The 18,434-nt window shown below is 38.3% G+C and overlaps 1 protein-coding gene across 2 annotated transcripts; it reads right to left on the reverse strand.

The window, feature by feature from the left end:
* Positions 1–1,583: 1,583 nt before the first annotated feature.
* On the reverse strand, positions 1,584–17,215 carry LOC118824278 (long-chain fatty acid transport protein 6). Of its 2 annotated transcripts, XR_005008596.1 has the most exons (11): positions 16,663–17,215; positions 13,337–13,543; positions 11,712–11,870; positions 10,157–10,281; positions 9,761–9,955; positions 8,817–8,907; positions 8,475–8,673; positions 5,130–5,227; positions 4,106–4,236; positions 2,393–3,717; positions 1,584–1,935 (listed from the first exon to the last, which is right to left on the reverse strand). XR_005008596.1 is itself a non-coding variant. In XM_036594305.1 (10 exons), exons 1-10 carry the CDS (start codon positions 17,138–17,140, stop codon positions 3,541–3,543), a joined length of 1,860 nt encoding a protein of 619 aa, XP_036450198.1. In that variant the 5' UTR covers positions 17,141–17,215; the 3' UTR covers positions 1,584–3,540. The 2 variants fall into 2 exon arrangements, 1 of the variants encoding a protein (XP_036450198.1); XM_036594305.1 differs by having other exon boundaries at positions 1,584–3,717.
* Between the last annotated feature and the right edge of the window lie 1,219 nt (positions 17,216–18,434).

The following is an 18,434-nucleotide window of genomic DNA, read 5'->3' on the forward strand; positions in this document are numbered from 1 at the left end:
CTATTGTACTGTAGGCTAATGAAGAGGTTGCTGCAGCGGCAAATCAACGGTCATAGCATGCAGGATTTTTTTGCAATCCAGGTTTTTGTCTAGTAGGACTAAGCCAGGGTAGTTGGACAATAAGTAGCAGAACTTCTTCAAGACTGTATGATAAGTTGCCTTAACACTGCTACAAAATTTATTAGCCTGAAGGATGGAAAACAATCCAGACAATACACATTCTACATTGTAAAACATGGGAAAACAATAAAGACAACATGCCCAGTCATTTCAGCTGACAAAAGAATATTAAGAGAAGACCAAGGAAGATAGAAAAATAGCCAAATTTATACAGTGCAGTCTATGAGTAATTAGATAGGGACACAATTTGTGTATTTTTTTGGCTCAAGGTCCACAATTTATCACTAAAGAACACTTGATGGGAGAACGAAACTTAAAAATATATTTTTGGGAAATTTAACAACCTGCAATAAACAGCATGTATCAGTGAACATAGATTATCAACAGAATGCTGCCAAATGGTGAAATGTTTCTACAACTCACTGATGAGTGGATACCTGAAATGTCTTTTAGTGGAGTTTATTTTGTTTCTAGAGGCAAGTGGCAAAAAACTGATCCAGCAGTCTTTGTGTGCCATTATTTCAGGGCTTGTATTAGTACTATACAGTTTAAATACATTTTTATTTCTGTTTTATTTGTTTAGTCAATAATTTTTTCACTGTGTCTGAGAAAGTTACATCACCAGCCCACTATGGCCCACTGGCTCCCCTCAGTTTGGGCCCATGGACCACCAAAGGATGAAGAGGGAGGCCAGTGGTCAAGAAACCCTGCTCTAGAACATGGTATTTAAACTACATGTCTCTACAGCAGCCACACAGGAGCCTAACGTCCCCATGCCTAATGCCAAGTATCAGCTAGAGGGGTATGAAGCAAAGAGCGGACCAAATGGAGTTATGGAATAACTGAAATTTGGAGGGAGGAGCATGCCCTCCTGCTTCCAATCCAACGCTATGTAAATTCCCATCTCTACCTTCCGTTTCTCATGACAAGGTTTTCGCAGTCCACACCGTCACCCCTTCTCCTCCATATTTCTCAGTTCTGTCAGTCATACCACAGTTAAAAAAAGGTCCAGCCTTATAGCTCCAAGCAGAACTCCATGTTCTCAAAGTTCTCCCCCCTCCTACAATCAGTCTCCCCTCATACTATCACCATATTTTGCAGGCATAGTCCAAAATCTCAAACCTCTTATTAATACCTTGATTTGGGAAGAAATCATAGAATAAGCAGGTATTTACAGAACAGAGTAAAGACTGATTACTGTGTGAACTGTGCAAGAATAACAGATCTTTCAACACAGTCAGTTGGCTGCACAGTTGCTGCACAGGTAAGTAAGTAAGTCTTACAGACAGACGAAATGAAGATAATCCTGTAGCAAAGTGATGTAATGATGAAAATGCAGGACATTTGCACATTAATCTCAGTTTCATTTCAGAGCCAAACCAACAAAAACTGCCGGTACCTGATTACTTTTAGACTGCACTGTAAATCTGAGTGTTAGCACAGACAACATGACACAGCAATAATCTGATAAAGCCTACTTTATTTTAACACTCTTACTGAGAATAATGAATAATGAGATGAGTGAACAGTACATTTGTCTGTTATGAACCTTAAATAACCTTAATCTTTTTATACACTTGCTTGTACAAGTAAAATACAGGAAATTAAAGGAATTCAAGGGACGCATTACCCCAACAAATCAAAGCCCAGATTTTCATAATTCAAACTTCCAAATTTAGCAGCAAAAGGTACAGCAGTTTAAAAAAAATGATACAGTTTGGGGAAATGTATCATACATTTTCTTTATCATAAAAGAAGAACACAAGAAGAAATTCTTACCCTGAATATACTGAAGAAAGGCAGCAGAAGCCTTGACTTGAAAAAAAAGATACTTAGATTAAGATGTACACAAAAATTCAGCTCTTTGCCATAAATATAGGGCAACTACAGAACAACTCACCAATCAGCCAGTTTTACAAGTATAAAAGTACGGTAAAATCAGAGGACTTGAGGACTTGGAGAATATGCTCTATATATACTTTCAAAGAATATTATTTAAATGTTTTCCCTTATCCTAAATCCCCTACTAGCACACAAATACACCCAAATCATATTTACACTTTAGCACTATAGTCACTGACCTCTAGCTACTTAATTCAAAGTGTAATATGTAGGTAACTGGACAGTGACTGGTTTTATTATTTTAGCACTGCATTTGAAAGGAAAAATAAACTGTTGTTATTAAAAACACTTTTAGCTTGTAGATTACAGTTTGCTAAAAAGTGCTTGAAAAGCCTGAGTTCTGAGATCAATGAGATTAGAGTAAACATACCTGGTAATGCCATATGGAAAGGTCTGGGCACTCCTCGGGGGGCATTCAACAAAGCAGGATTTCTCAGTTAGCCAGATAACGTAAACCCAAAGATGAGGATTGTCCAATGGGAATGTTCCTCAGCTCTTTTCCTACTGGACAGGCTTGACTTTGGACTTATGTTATCTAGCTAAACTGAGAAATCCTGCTTTGTGAAATACAGCCCTGATCAAATTACATGCTTTGTTGATTTTCTTAGTGAAAATCAGTTAACATGTCCACTTTATTGGCTGAAACTAAAAAACAAAATGTAACCTGGGCAAAAATGATGGCACGTTTCATTTTTTCTAGTATTTTATACATAGAAATTGTGCTCTAAAATATGCAGCCAATGTCATATTTAAAGTTGGTTTACTGGATGGGTTTCCTTATTTTGCATATGGCTGTAGGGCTGCCAGTGAAACTAAACTGGCTCACTGGTCTTTACTCATGATGTGACTGTATAAATGGGTGGAACATTCTGAGGTGTAACATAAGCGTCTCAGCTACTAAGAACAAGCTAAATGCCTATATGATTCACCCAAACCTTTGCACTTCTGAACTTTGACCTCATAGCCATTGATTCACTGTCCAATTACTTGTAGACTGCACTGTACATCTGGCAGCCAAAGTCAACTTGGGCATAAATTATGGCCAAGCTGGGATCCACATGGTAACAAAGATTAGTTTGTTTCCACCACCAATTCACTATAAGAAATATGGAAAACCATCAAGCCTGTGGTAATAAAAAAGGCACTAATGGGAACATTAAGAATATTAAGAAACTCAACCTTACTGGGGCTCTTTGTATTTACATATAATACATAGTACACAGCACCACGTTTGTTAAATATAATCACTTTTAAAAAGACAAAGTTGTAGCAGTTTGTTTGAGTCAAAAGAGACCTGCCTAAAGCTGCTGAATTAACTCCCAGATAGACTGCTGATAATCACTTTATCAGCCATTAATGTTCAAGTTAATATATTATTAAAAAAAAAAACTTTAGACTCAGACCCTGGACAGTATAAACAATGTCACCAAAAAAGTAAAATTACATGGTAATTCCATGTTGCAGTGTGCATACAATCCAGAATCAGGTACATGATCCTTCTTTTGTGACTAGATGCATTCAGAGTCTTATCTTGCCTGAGATAATGTCATCATACACACCCTGAGACAGGGGGACGTAGGTTTTCTTACAGCTGTCAAGGAAGTAGAGAGAGTCTTGAACAGCCTGAGGGCAGAATCCGTCCTCCACTAGCTTTTTCTTCTGCTGCTTAAACGTCTCGGTCATGTCCAAGGACATCTGTGGGGAAGAAGGAATACCAAAGTTCAGAAGCAGATGTTTTCTCCCCAGAGAACACATTACACAGACTAAATTAGACACAAGAAAAGAAAAAAAAAAAAAACTCAGCCTGTGGAAAGTGGAAAAACTAAACATTGGTGGGGAACAAGTTCAAAGCATAGTTTGCAGTAACTGTTCGGGGTACGTACCACACAGGATAATTAAAGGCTACAGAAAGTTAAATCTGCCAATGGCTCATTAAAAGATTCGCTGATTCACAGACAGTGGACAGAGGTCATCACACAAATTCACTTACATCAAAACACACAACAAGAACAGCAGAAGACAATTTTCTCTGCTGTAAAGAAAACAAGCTATTAATTATAGAACATAACTACAGTTTTCTCACCTGCACTCTTAAAAACCAGGGCCAGGAGTACGCAGGAAGATTCTGTACCAAATGACTGTAAAGGCTTTCTCCATCCAGGTCATGGCCTTCTTTTAAAACTACAGCTGCCATCCCAGCTCTTCCCTCATACCCTGTTAATTGAGCAGAATCACTCAGAATAAGAATACCTTACTGTTCATTAAAGTTATTTAGTACGGAAATTTGTTTTTACTGCAGGTGTGTTTTCATAGTTATTATGATTATTAGCATATTTTCATACTGTACACTACACTGTATGCTGTACATCATCTACAACAAACCTGCATTATTAAGATAAGTGAAGTATTACAATTACTAAATAATAAAAACAGCCACAGAGATGATGAATAATTATTATTACCTTGGCATATGCAGTAAATAACAACATAAGTCAAAAGGATGATTATACAACATTAATAAAATACTGATGCAAAAGTCAGATCTTAAGCAAGAATGGAGCTTGACTTCCTCCTGTCCCTCAAAGCTTTAAGTGCTGTTTATCTGATGGTGGCTCCTTAAAAGAGGAACATAATATCAGCGACTCCTTTGGGAACAGATTTTTTGGGGAGGATCTCTGCACAGAACTGTAAATGTCTGCATTACTGTTAGAAATCCAAAGGTGTCCACAAATGATGGCAAATTGTGGCTATTATTTGATACATAATACTGTCTCAGGCAGTTCAAGTACAATATGCAGGGCTGAGGTTACTGGTAAGTTGCCCTCTAAGTTAATCTTAGACCAGTTTGCCCTTTTCTCTACAAGGTTTGAAACTGGAATTTGAGAACAGGGAACCCCATATCCACATTAAAAGGGGCAACCTCTGCTCTTAGCTAATGCATTTGTTATGTTCATGTGAGGCAAAATGAAAACACACTATTCAATCAAATTAAAGCTCCCACACAAAACTCTACTGTTGATAAGGGAACCATTAAACTGTGCCTTGGCTCAACTTCAGAGGAACAGGAGTGATCTTATAATAATAAGGTCAAAGAGGACTTCAATCACCTGGCACAGTAACACCGTAGACGTTTGCTTCCTGCAGGAAATGCAAACAGCCTAAAACGTCTGACACCTCTGTGGTGGCCACATTCTCTCCTTTCCATCTGTCAATGACACAGAATTAAAGGCTCACGTCTTATTCTAATTTACAATCAGACAATCAAAAATGAAATAAAACAAACCATTGTACCTTGAGTTCAGATGGTTACACTAAAAATACATATAAAAAACAACAAAGTGAGTGACTTTATGTAGCATACAGTTAAATGCCATTATCAACTCAAAATGCTTACTGAGAAATATCAGTAAGAAACAATCCTTTAAAACAGAGTGGCCTTAGTTATGGCTGTAATTCTCATTCAGAACACTAGATGGCAATATTTGTTATGATTAACACTTCCTCCCAGATCTCTATGAGAGGTGACATTAATCATTTACAGTTTTTACAGCTGCTCTAAAATACATTTCTGAAATTCTCTCATTTTAAACACAAATTCCAATGCACCTCTGGCAGAAGCAAACATTCGATTTAAAAAGCATGTTTAGCAAGTATGCTATGTCTTCTCATAATAAAATACTGCTTTCTAAACACTCACAAATCCACAGCATCCATAAACACTACTGAATACTGACAATATCCACAATATATTCAGAAAAGCATATTGTGATGTCGTTTTGTCATATTTATCCTTATTGTGTTAACATAGTCATTTATTACACACATTTTACCTAATTAGTTCAAACTGCAGCCCCACAGAAAAAAGCTACTTAAAAAAAAAAAGACTAAATATTTACAAGGATATGATCGATTTAAACCCAAGGCATTAATAGAGATGGTAATAAGCTAAATATATACAGTCATCATTTGTAGGGTATGTTCTATTGGGAGGTGTCTGTCCCAAACCCTAACTGCCAAGTTTCAACTTGTGACAATACATATACATACATACATACATACATCATCTAAACCGCTTATCCTTCTGGGTCGCGGTGGAGTGCTGGAGCCTATCCCAGCTGTCATTGGGCGGAAGGCAGGAAACACCCTGGACAGGTCGCCAGTCCATCGCAGGGCAACTTGTGACAATAATACTTACATTTTTTTGTATTTTTTTCCCCAACATTGGTTTTTAGATCTTAGAGTGCAGTTGGGAAAAAAAAAACAGATTTATCATGACTTTAATTTTTAATGTTTTAGTGCATAGGCAGAGCCTTATTTTAGCCACAGTGAGACTGTCCCTCAGGGCCACATGGTGAGCAGTTAGATCTCATTGTCTTGAAGTAAACATATCCTAAAGTCTGAAAATCAGTGTCAAACATCAAGAATTGTCACAACCGAAACACATTTTTTCTGTATTTAAGTAAACTTTGAGTTTTAATAAACATGATGATTTTATGTGTGTATAACTGTTTGAAGCTGTGTTTGCTAGTCACGTACTGGCTAGCATTTTTTAGCCATCATGAAAAAAATAAACGTTCTTGAAAGTGGTCTAAATTGTCTTTATTCTTTATGAGGATGCAAATGAGTATTTGGGGAAAAAAAGGAAAAAAATCAAAACACAGGTGCCCTATAGAAAAAACACATTCATCAGACAGGAAGAAGAGGAGCTGAATTCATCGTGGCTCAGCATTCTGTTTGTGGGATGAGGAGGTCAGTAATGGAAAAAAACTGTACAGAACCTAAAAGCAAAAGCTCCTTGTTAGTTCATGTGCCAAGTTATTTGATCCACTGTCATCATGATTCATCACATCATTTAAAGCTGCACAATCTCACATTTTTTGTTAAAATTGAAAGAAGCAGCACTACTGGAGGAAAAAAAGAACATGCCAAAATATGGTGTGTATGAACTGCTGCGAGTCACCCTGTAAAGCCTGAAATGATCATTTAAAAGTCAGAGGTGTCTGGTCGGATTTTGCAGGAGTTTTACATGGACAGACCATGTCAAGCGTCTTTACGTATTAACACCACACACACACACCAAACAAACAATGACGATATCCAGGTCTAAAATTCAAAATCAACATCATACTGATGAAGATGTGATGATGATAGTAGGTAATTCACACACATCCTCAGAAGACACGTCCTTCAACAGGTTTTGACTGAGTTCTCTTTAAATACTCTTTCAATGCACTTGCGATCATCATGTCGTCTGCTTGTGGGGGTCCAAAGCACAACCGCTGTTACAAAATCTCTTTCCACATGTTGCACACAACTACATATTTCCACCATAGTGTAGCTTTAAAAGACAATACTTTTTTTTTTCAGCAATCAGTCTAAGGGTTCACAATGAATCTACAATAACAGTTCCTTCAGAAATAAATCATCACTGTCTTAGTTTTAAAGTATTAAAACTAAATGTAGTTCAGATATGAGCCTAAAGTAGCTTTGTTAGTCCGGTTGGAATTTTTGTATATTCTGGCTGGATCTCTAATTTCAGAGTTGCCACCTCAGAGAAAAAAGAAGAGGTTAAATCTGAATAACACTGAATTCACGGCAGCACACCGCTGATTTTGCCTGGGAAAACACAACAGTAAAATACTTTCTCTAGAGTCCCACTGGCCTACATTCAATATTTCTGTGAGAGTTAATAAATGACCGTGTTTTTTGTCAAACTTTGTGGTATCCACGACCTGCCAAACTTGAGAAAGACAAACAGCTCCATTGTGACCCCTGCCTTCTGGTATCTTCAATCAAGGCCCCAAGCTTTTGACCTGATGGCATTCTTGCTAAAGCGCCTATTGTTCTCCAATCCTCTTGTCATGGCGGCTTTTCCCCCATTAACATCCTGGGGACCTCTCAACCAGCCATGGAGGCGGTTCTCTTTTACCCTAAAGTACTTTACTCTCTATTGACAGGCCCTCCCCGGGAAGGGCTTTGGCAGGGGAGCCTTGCGTCACTGCTGGCATTTTCATGAATGGAAGCAGCCCAGTTCTTGGCCTGGCTCTTCAGAAGCTGTGCCAGGTTCTATTAGTCTCGGCCAGGGTTTCCACCAGAGTGGAGGGGTTGGGAAGCTTTCTGTCCTGAGCATTCTCGTCGGGGTGAGCTCATTCACAAGAGGGCTAGAATTAGGGATAGTCAGCAGAGGGGCCAAAGGAACTGGAAATACAGCAGGGTGCTATCAAGGGCTAATGGCAATGGGAATGCAGGCCGGTTTTGATGAATGGCAGCACATTAATCTTAACTTTCAATGGTCCTTTCTGATTTGCTGTGGAACTGAAAGGATCAGACTGAATATGTGAAACACTGTAATCATGGTCTAGACTTGTCAGACATGTTAAGAGGTTTTACAAAAGGTGGGCAAAAAGGGCTACTAAGCTAAACAGGTGACAAAAAACATTTTATGGTAATACCTGAATGTGTCTCCAATCCTGTCTTTGAAGTAGACAAAGTCTCTGTGATCCTGGAGCATCAGGTCTCCAGTGTTGAAATATACATCACCTTCCTTAAAGACGTCTCTCAGCAACTTCTTTTCAGACATGGCCTCGTTTCCCGCATAACCAAGAAAAGGGTTGGTGAAAGACACTGGGGCCACCAGCAAGCCTATTTCACCTGAAACAAAGGGATCATATGTTCAAGAAAGGACCATTTCACTCAGTGTAAAACTTATGAAGGAGAATAAAAATATATAACTTACTAAAGGAAGATGTAAAGGAAATTTAACTTATGATAAATGATAAACATTCAGACGTTACCTTTGTTGACTTTTACGCAGCGTCCTGTCTCTGTTCGGATTGGCTCGTATGTGTCTAGGTTGCATTTTAAAAATTCGAAAGGTATAGAATTCTGCAACAAAGCAAACAAGGAAAAAAACATTTTTTTTTAGAAGTATCAAAGAACAAAAAGAAAAAATATGCAATTTGTTATTATTTAAACCTCAGATTCTTGGCCTTTGCTCATTTTCTGAGAAGAACATATAAAATAACCCATTTTCAGTGACTTCACACTGTTCGCCCCCTATACATTTATATTACACGTGTGGTGTTGGGTGAACCCACGGGCAATAAAAGTGTGAAGGTGCTGTGTCCTTCACTCTGTTCTCCTCCTACATGGCCTGCTGTTAGTGTGTCTCTGTGTGTGTGTGTGTGGGTGTGTGTGAGGGTAGACAACATGGACAGGCTGCTGACTGGCTACAGCTGCTAAAGGAGAACCCTACATTGGCCACTTGTGAAATTTTAAAGGTCTGGTATTTTTACATAAATTGTTATGGTTGTATTGATTATTATTATTTTTTTTATATTATTATTACAGTTTTGGAAGACAGTCCCTGCCTTTTCTGTCCATTCTGTCCACTATATGAATCAGCCCTACACCAGATTTAACTGAATTAAGAACTGAGTAGCCAAATCAGGTACAGGATGGTAACTGTAAATCCTGGGCTTCATTTAGGTTTAGAATTGGCGTCATATTGGTGCACATATGTATTGTTTATTGTTTTATTCATCTACCAGATAAATTATTTGACATATTATTTTCTGAGATAACTTAAGACTTTTGCACACTACTGCATGTGCACCATAATTACATCAGATTTAAAGATCTGTTCTTCATCTGTAATAAACCCCATAGATAATAAGTCTGGACTGGGCATTTTCCAGGCAAATTTGGTCAACCTCAAAGTCTGGAAAATATAATTAACCTTATTGAAATAACTGGCTCGCCCAATGGGTCCGATTTCAGCGGTGTAGTTAAGAAAGCCAATGCTGGCTTCAGTCAAACCGTATCCCTCGCGAATCTGGATTTTCCTGAAGCGTCTCGAAAACTCCTTCCAGACGTCTGCTCTAAGACCACTCCCTACAGCAATGCGCACTTTATGTGCCGTCTCCTCTGCACTCTAGCAACAAGATCAATAAAAAGAATGAACAAGTAAAGGAAGTCAGTGTATTTTTGAATTGCATTAGTGCTGATGCAATGGCTACAAACGGACTGTCTTGTATCAGGTGCACTTCAATATACAAATATATACAAACAATACAAACACTGGAATCACTAGAAACACTAGAATCTTACATAACAAGGGCAAAAATAAATGTACCTTGGGTTGATTCACCAAGTATCGACAGAGCTCTCCAATGTACTGGAACACTGTTACATCGTACTTGATGCAGTCCTTCCAGAACTGGCTCGCAGAAAATTTCTTCTTCAACACACAAGTTGCTCCTGTGACCAAACAGTCAAGCTGAGGCTGAAGGTTTGTTAAGTTGCAAATTTCAGTACATCCTACTAGGGCTGAGTCAATTTCAATACCTCTGTGGTAGCAATCAAATCAGTACTGAGTACTAAAAAAATACATATCATCCCAGGGACTGAAGTGGAATCTTTGAGGTGGTCAGGGGGCCAAAATGACAAAACAGTATACAAAGAAAGTATTGAAAAATATTTTATACATACTAAAATCCTTAACCCTTTAATGTCCTCACCAAGAAAAAGCAATTTTGTATTTATTTGTTTGAGGCAATAATAAAAACAACTGGCGCTTCTTTTTCATTTTTTTGACCCCGCAGTTTTTAAAATATTCACGTCTACCAAACAGTCAAGATGGCATTTTGTGGCATACATAGTAACTCAAAAAGTTCTGCCAAATAGTTGAGCAGAACATTAAAGATTTAAAATACAATTTTAAACAGAAACTAAGCATTTAATACGCTGTATATACAATGTATAAAATTCTGTTCTCTCACTGGCTAAGCAGTGGGGTAACTTTCTTGCCAACTATGGCCCACGGCCGACACTTTGGGCTGACTCGTCCTATACTATAAATATGCTACAGTATAATTAACAATCTAAGTGTTAAAGTAGATCAGATTTCACTTTATTAATAGAGTTTCTCTTTGTAAGATTTAGTCTTACATGTTTAACTTTGTAAAGATAAGTGATCATTTTTATCTCTCATGAACGAAATCAGTTCCAATGTGCAGTTCTCACAGTACAGTTCTCTCAACTGTCACATTATCTCAGTTTTGGATTAACTTTAGCGTAATTTTATTTTTGCATCCAGCAGATGTTGCACTTGAAGCTGATATGAAAGCCTGGATTGACTAAGCCTACTCTGTGAAAACACCCCCAGAGGTGCACTAGTGATGTTATCAATGTTTAAGGATGTTTAAAAAATGCATAGTATTGGATGTGTTTAATGAAAACACAAGTAACTGTACCTCATTGTAAATTTGTATATTTATTTTTTCTGCCTATACTAACATACCTTATTTTATTCTTACTCCGCTTTCTAATCTTAGCTATGTGGGTAAAGACTTCCAGGAATTGTGCATGTTGGTAAACCCATTTGTTACAACTCTATTTCCTGAGGATAACACAGTAAGGGATATCCTGCAGGCCTTAGAAAACACCACATAAGCCATATAAACTAATGTATGTGCTCAGAATGGTTGGACACTAGGCCCTATTACAAACAAATGCACCCCCAAAATAAAACTTATTGCGCAAAAACACACAAACACACAGTAATATTTTTGCACTGTGTGTCTGTCAGCAATAGTATGCACATCAAACTTCATACTTACGAAAATCGGGGTAATTAATTTTAAGGTTGTCTTATTATTTTACATTTCCAGTAAGCCAGAAATTCATACCTAGATCAATGCATCCACCAAGACCCAGCAGAGAGGCTGCCATGTGGTAAAGTGGCAGAGTGAGATAGAGGTTATCGTTTTCATTGGCCCCACATAGGCGGAGGAAGGACATACTCATCACTGCTTTCATATGACTGACCCGAGCAGCTTTCGGAAGCCCTGCATAAAAGGAAATACACATGAACCTAGTGGTGTTAAATGCTCTAAAGTACAACAAATGTTCAAATATCAGACAACTTTTACTGAACACTGGGATCAATGTTCTGCTGCATTAAAACCTTTTAAACTAATCTGTATGAACAAGCAAACCGAGAATTTGGCACAGAAATGGTTTACATACTTTATGGTTGTGGTAATCAATTTCAGACCTTTGTCCAAACACGCTACACTTCCCAGTCACACAGAAAGTTGCTACAATGCAGTTCCATGTGAGTGGCTAATGATAACTACACATCTGTCTTCACAGGTCTGCTGTTATCCTCAGAGTTAAACCTTCTGCGCAGCCTTAAAAGAGAATTTCACCAATTTTTCTAAAATTCTGTTTAATTCAAATCATTAAGATGCAACAGACTCATTCAGAGTGGTTTGATGTGAAAAATTCATAATTGTTTACAGTGGTGGTGACAGGAACCAGGCGTTTAATGCCTCTAAAATCTTTTTTTTTGGCATGAAATGGTTACAAATACATCGTCTAATGCCTGAGACACTGTTTTATGACAGTATTGATCTAGTCTTTTGGCCTGAAATGCTTTCTTTATTCATTTATGGCAGATGGGTACAACCAGGGCTTTGTAAGACAGAATAGTCCCTAAAGATTTTTAGATTTACCACTATTTTACCATTTACCACTTAGAGGATGCACGTAGGTTCACTGGTCACTCTGGGAAGAAAATAAAATAGCTATATTATGCTGACCCCTGGTTCTCATCAACACCTTCGAAGTCTGTAGGTTTCTCTCAAATGAAGCTTTCCACATCACACCGCCACAAACTGACTTTATTTACATCTAAATTTAATAGGCAGATTTATTGTGAATTAGGCAGAAAAATCAGTGGAAATCCCCTTTAAAGTTTTTGTAATGCTGCACACTTTTCTGCACTACAGTCATGAATATGTTGTCTTATTAAAATACTGCAAAGCACGTAATTTCTCTGGGCACACAGCCTGTGCAATTTGAAGCCTGCCTTATGTGAAGCGCTGACCAAAGGCACGTCTTTAAAGCAGCCTATGAGTTTCAGTTCAAAAGCGGTCTGTTCGAAAAAGCAATGTCTTGTAAATAATTTGTCTTGGTCAATCGCTGTCCACTATGTGTGCATTACACTAACATAAGTTGACTTACAAAGATAAATGTGTTTTGGAAATAAAAACAGAAAAAACAATAAGTACTTAAACATATCAGGGCCTACATAAAGGCCAAAGACCATAAAAGCAGTAAAGTGCACTCTGCGTCTGCCAAGCTCGCACTGGGAAGTTCACGGGCTTTATTTATTTATTTTTTTGGACAAGGGTGGAGCTCAACTGTGCAGCTCCTCTCCACTTGGGAAAAGAATGTTTTTGCACACAAAATTCCAGTATCCAAACCACATCCTCCGCCCATCAACAAAAGGAAAACAGTTGGGACGTACCTGTGGTGCCTGAAGTAAAGATAAACAGGAAGGTGGACGTAAGGTTTGGCGGGGGCATGTCTATTTGTGGCTTCTCCACCGAGGCCAGCTCTACTTTGTCCAGTAATGTGCTGACATTCTGATATGATGAGCTTTCAGCCATCACCCACACATCAATCGCATTGTCTGAGAGGGCTGGCAGGATATCATCCAGACACTTGATTAAATCTGGGGAGAAAAACAGGTTGCCCAACACAATTAAAAAGCTATTCTATGTAAAATGTACAAGAAGCACCCAAAAGTAAACGAATACATTACAAAACAATGTCACGTTAAGACTTTTTAGACAAGCAGAACTCCAGCCTTGAGGCCAGCAGTATGTGTCATCACTAACTTTACTCATGTTGTAGGCTACTGATGATCCCTTAGAGAGCTCCCCAGTGATATACTACATTTTTTTCTGCAAGACACAGATCTCTGTGCAGGCTTTAGGCCAAAGAGACCCAGCAGAAAGGATCAAATGAGTGACCTTAGCCAAATGGATTCCCTTCCTATCCCATTAAAGCTAACTTAAACATGCATAGGTGAAATTTGCTTCAACAAGAAATGAAAAGACATCCCTTGACCTCAATGCATTTCAGAAGGAAATATGTTTTTTGAATTAAGCAATGAGAAGTTACTGCTCAGAATGTCTAAACATAGCTGACACCCCCCCCCCCTTTATAACAACAGCAAGAAGACTGTGTGGCACAACAGGTCCAACAATGTTTACGTCAGAAGCCTTTGCAGTGCAATCCCACAGTGAGCCCAGTAGTTGAGTTTACAGACCTTTTCGCTCCAACTCAATTTGTTTTTGGTAACTACTTTTACTTCTACTCTAATTATTATTTCATGTGATTTTTGGCTGCTCTACTCACATTAGACTTTAAGTCTACATGAGTCAGGCAGTAATCAGATTTCCAATAAACTCACAGAAGACGTGACATAAACGCACCACTTTACCTGAAAATATGAAACACATCATCTAGAAGATGAAGAATGTTTAAATCCTTCATTTCATCAAGCATGTGTTCGGTTTCAGTGTCCCTTGAAAAGCGTTTTGCTGCGTCTCGTGGCTACGCTGCTTGCTTATTTCCAGTACTGCCGTCTGTTTCACTCATGCGCAGACTGAGAAATCCGAAAGAAATCCGAGTAAGAGTTTACGTGCACTGAGAAATCTGATTACTGAGCTAAAATCCAGCTCTCTCTAACGGATTTCTTAATCGGATTTCTAGACCTTACTCTGATCTAAGAAACCAGAGTGTGCCGTTTACATGACCATTTGAATAATCAGATAACTGTAGAATTCTGATTATGATCAGATTATTGAGTGCATGTAAACGCGCTCAATGAAAAATCTGTCACAGTGTAACAACGAAAAAAAAATATTTTAAACGGTGTATTGAAACGTGAAACTGCATCGCCGTTACACCTCCAGTAGTCTCTCATTTATCATCTTCAAAAGGTGACAATGTTTAATTTGTGTGATGCTGTAGAAGAAGCACTTTTAGCTCCCTAATAAAAATAATACATAAATGAATGAATATATAATTGAGGAACCTTTTTAAAGAACCTCCACATTATGCAAAAGTTCAAGGAAGTATCCTTAAAACGGTATAGAACCATTTAGGTTCTGTGAATGTTCTGTAAGCCTCTTTTAAACCTCTTTCTCAAAAATGGTTCTTCAGGGAACCATAAGTGGTTCTTCTAAGGATTTGCACAAAAACTCTTGGCACCAAATATGAATGTTAGTATCATAATAAACAATGTATTTCTGAGCACATTGTGGACATCGTCCGTACTTAAAGAACACTGACCAACTGCCAGTCTCATTACAAAGACAGCATATTGAGTCCTGTTTAACTGCATTAACTGCAGCACAGTATGTGGAAATTTTGAGTAAAAATAATGGCACCCAGAGGTTTTGACAGCAGTTTTTAAATGTGTGCATTGTGTCTGTGTGACGACATTGTGATGCATATTGTGTATCATGAAAATGTCTTTAAATGCCTGTTATATGTAAGATACGATTTCAATTATGCCTTTGTGACATGCTGACATTTGAATGCTATATAAAGTCTTTATGAGGCAGCGCATGATTTACGCTTTAACTGTTTTAAAATGTGTATTTATTTGAGCCAAATCAATCTCGGAACACTATTGAAAATGATGGTTCTTTAAGGGTTCTTTGGTAAAGACAATGGTTCTATACAGTACAGTGAACACTCGGAGAATCATTTGCATGCTTAAGTGGTTCTTTGCATGGTGAAAAGTTCTTTACATTGATGGGAAATATGGCTCTATATAGAACCTACGTATGGCTCTATATAGAACCTTTCTGAAAATTGAAAAAGGTTCTATATAGCATTAGAAACCACTGGGATTCAAATCTAATGGGTTTGCTTTCTAATCAGAATTGGCTTAATAGCTCTCAATAGAGACCACTCGTTTAGAACACTACAGTAGAACACCTTTAGACCCCATTAGGAAGCAATAAAATGCTATCAGAATCAGCCAGTGGTCTTCTGTTAAACCATTAGGATTCTTTACATTGTGATGTCGACCCAGTACAAACACACACATTACAAAATCACCAGGGACCAACAGAAACACTTAACGGTTTCAATGGATTTTTCAGCAGGGGGTTCTACTGCTATGACCTCAAGCTAGTCACAACAGAAGATCCCTTTTAGTGCTATATAGTATCATTTTCAAAAAGGTTCTATATAGAACCTTATTCAACACATTCTACATCAATCTGCAGAACCATTTCGTCATGCAAAGAACCATTTAAGCATGCAAATGGTTCTTTGAGTGTGTATGGTTGTGTATAGAAGCACTGCATTTATTAAAGAACCATTATTTTTTAAGAGTGTATACAGGTAGAACCAGAATCAAGACGCATTAAATATCGAAAGCTGAACCGAATCTTTACCTCAGAATCGAAGAGCTTAAAACATATCGTTCAATCAGGCTTCGTGCTTCTTAGTCTCGGTTTAAACCGACACAATCAGAGCCTCTGGCTGAGAACACAGCATGAGCTCTCAGCACACAGCCTATGGCTCCTTGGTATGTGAGCAAAAGTCCAACAAGCTCCAACAAGCCGACTAAAAGATTCAGTTATTTAGTTTGGGAGGAGGAAAGTGAACCGCACACTGCTAGCTAACCTACGCGGTCAACGTTAGTCGATGTGTTTTGGTGTTTTCGCTCACTGACAGCGTTTCCTCAGAAAAACACACGCTGAGCCTCACAGGAACGTTTCTACTACGGCTTCAAGCTGAAAGTTTGATTGCGGACTGTAACAGTACCTGCGCCCACGACGAGAGCCTTGGCTCCGCAGGTCTGAAAGCAGTGCTGGAGCGCTTTGGGTCTGATGTTGGAGTTGAGGAAGGCGACCTCGCAGCCCAGCTTGCACAGCCCGAACCAAACGCACACGAAGTCCGGCTCGTTGCTCATCCACACCGCCACGATGTCACCATGTCCGAAACCCGCCTCAGCCCTGAAGACGTTGGCGAACTTGTTGCTCCGCACGTCCACGTCCCCGTACGTGAAGACTCGGTCCTCAAAGACGATGAAGGGCTTTCCGGGGCTGCTCCCCGCCTGGTGGACGAAGCGGTCGAGGTAAGTGATGACCCCCTGCCTCATCCTCGCCATGGTCGCCTTCCTGACCTTCCGAAGCTGTAAGTAATAAATCAGGTCGTCCCAAAAGTAAGGATAGAACATCCTCTGGAAGACCCAGAGAGCAGCGGCGCCTGCCAAAAGCGCGGAGAGCGTCCAAGAAATCATCCTCCACAGAGACAGACGGGGGTTATTTTGGTTGATGCCTGAAGGCGTTGAGAGCCGTTGTTGTGCGAAGCTACAATGTAGCTAATATTTAAATGCCTTCACGTGCCACGGCGCATGCTCAGTCCGCAGCTCTCAGCCCCGTTACATTACTTTACATTACAGCCGCTCGGGGCAGCTTTACGACCTGTAAACTCATTTTACACCAAGTTTGACAGAAAGGTTTACAGAACGTTTGTCCAGTTGTGCAGAAAGTTTGACAGAAAATGCAAACACTGTGGTTAGAAATCTACGGAGCCCCTAAGGTGACATGGTGATTATTTTTTTAGTAAGGCGTGGCCACAAATAAATATATTGAGGCCACGAGTTACTATATTAAGGCTAAAATTATAATACATTGAGGCCACGAATTATAATACATAGAGGCCCCAAATTACTATATTGAGGCCACAAATTACTGTATAGGGGCAACAAATTACTATAGTGAGGCCATAAATTACTAGATTGAGGCTACCAATTACTATATCAAGGCCACAAATTACTATATTGAGACCATGAATTACTACATAGGGATCACAGTTTCTCAAATTGAGGCCACGAGTTATAAGAAATCTAACTTGTGGTCTTAATATATTAATTCGTGGCCACACTTCATTAAAAAAAATCAACAAGTCACATTAGGGGCTCTATAGAAATCGGCATAAATTAACAGACATACTTTTTATAGAAATAAACCTGACTTACTGTATTTCATTTAGTCAACTAGCTGTATTTAGAAGCACCATCTTCTAAGGGAACTCAGCATCTGAGGATCTCTAGTGCTGATAAAATTGATCAAATTAGACATCATGACATTTTCCAAATGTATCACAATATTTGATGATATTACTGCCATTCCATGCTAAAACAATTAGTGCCAATGTCCTCGATATCCATTATCTACCTATGTATCTGTCTCTCTATGTATATATATATATATATATATATATATATATATATATATATATATATATATATATATCACTGTTGTCTGGAGAAAATGGCAACTTTACAGGAAAAGGAAAAAACACACGTTACTTTTAATGTAAGTCAGTGGAACCAGAGTTTTTTCCAAGTCATTTTGAGCTGTTTCTTTTGCTCCATTCATCATGAAATTTACACACAATGTAAACTGAAATATATATATATATATATATATATATATATATATATATATATATATATATATATATATATATGTGTATGTATATATATATATTTATATATATATATATATATATATATATATATACTATGT

This window comes from Colossoma macropomum, unplaced genomic scaffold, assembly GCF_904425465.1.
Source record: "Colossoma macropomum unplaced genomic scaffold, Colossoma_macropomum, whole genome shotgun sequence".
Lineage (NCBI taxonomy): Eukaryota > Metazoa > Chordata > Actinopteri > Characiformes > Serrasalmidae > Colossoma > Colossoma macropomum.

Excerpts from the sequence above, each read along its gene's own strand:
- LOC118824278 (XM_036594305.1), bottom strand. The coding sequence starts at position 17,140 with ATGATTTCTTGGACGCTCTCCGCGCTTTTGGCAGGCGCCGCTGCTCTC. Across the intron at positions 11,871-13,336 it reads CTTTACTTCAGGCACCACAG|GGCTTCCGAAAGCTGCTCGG; the intron begins GTACGTCCCAAC and ends CCTTTTATGCAG. Across the intron at positions 10,282-11,711 it reads TGGTGGATGCATTGATCTAG|GAGCAACTTGTGTGTTGAAG; the intron begins GTATGAATTTCT and ends GTTTGGTCACAG.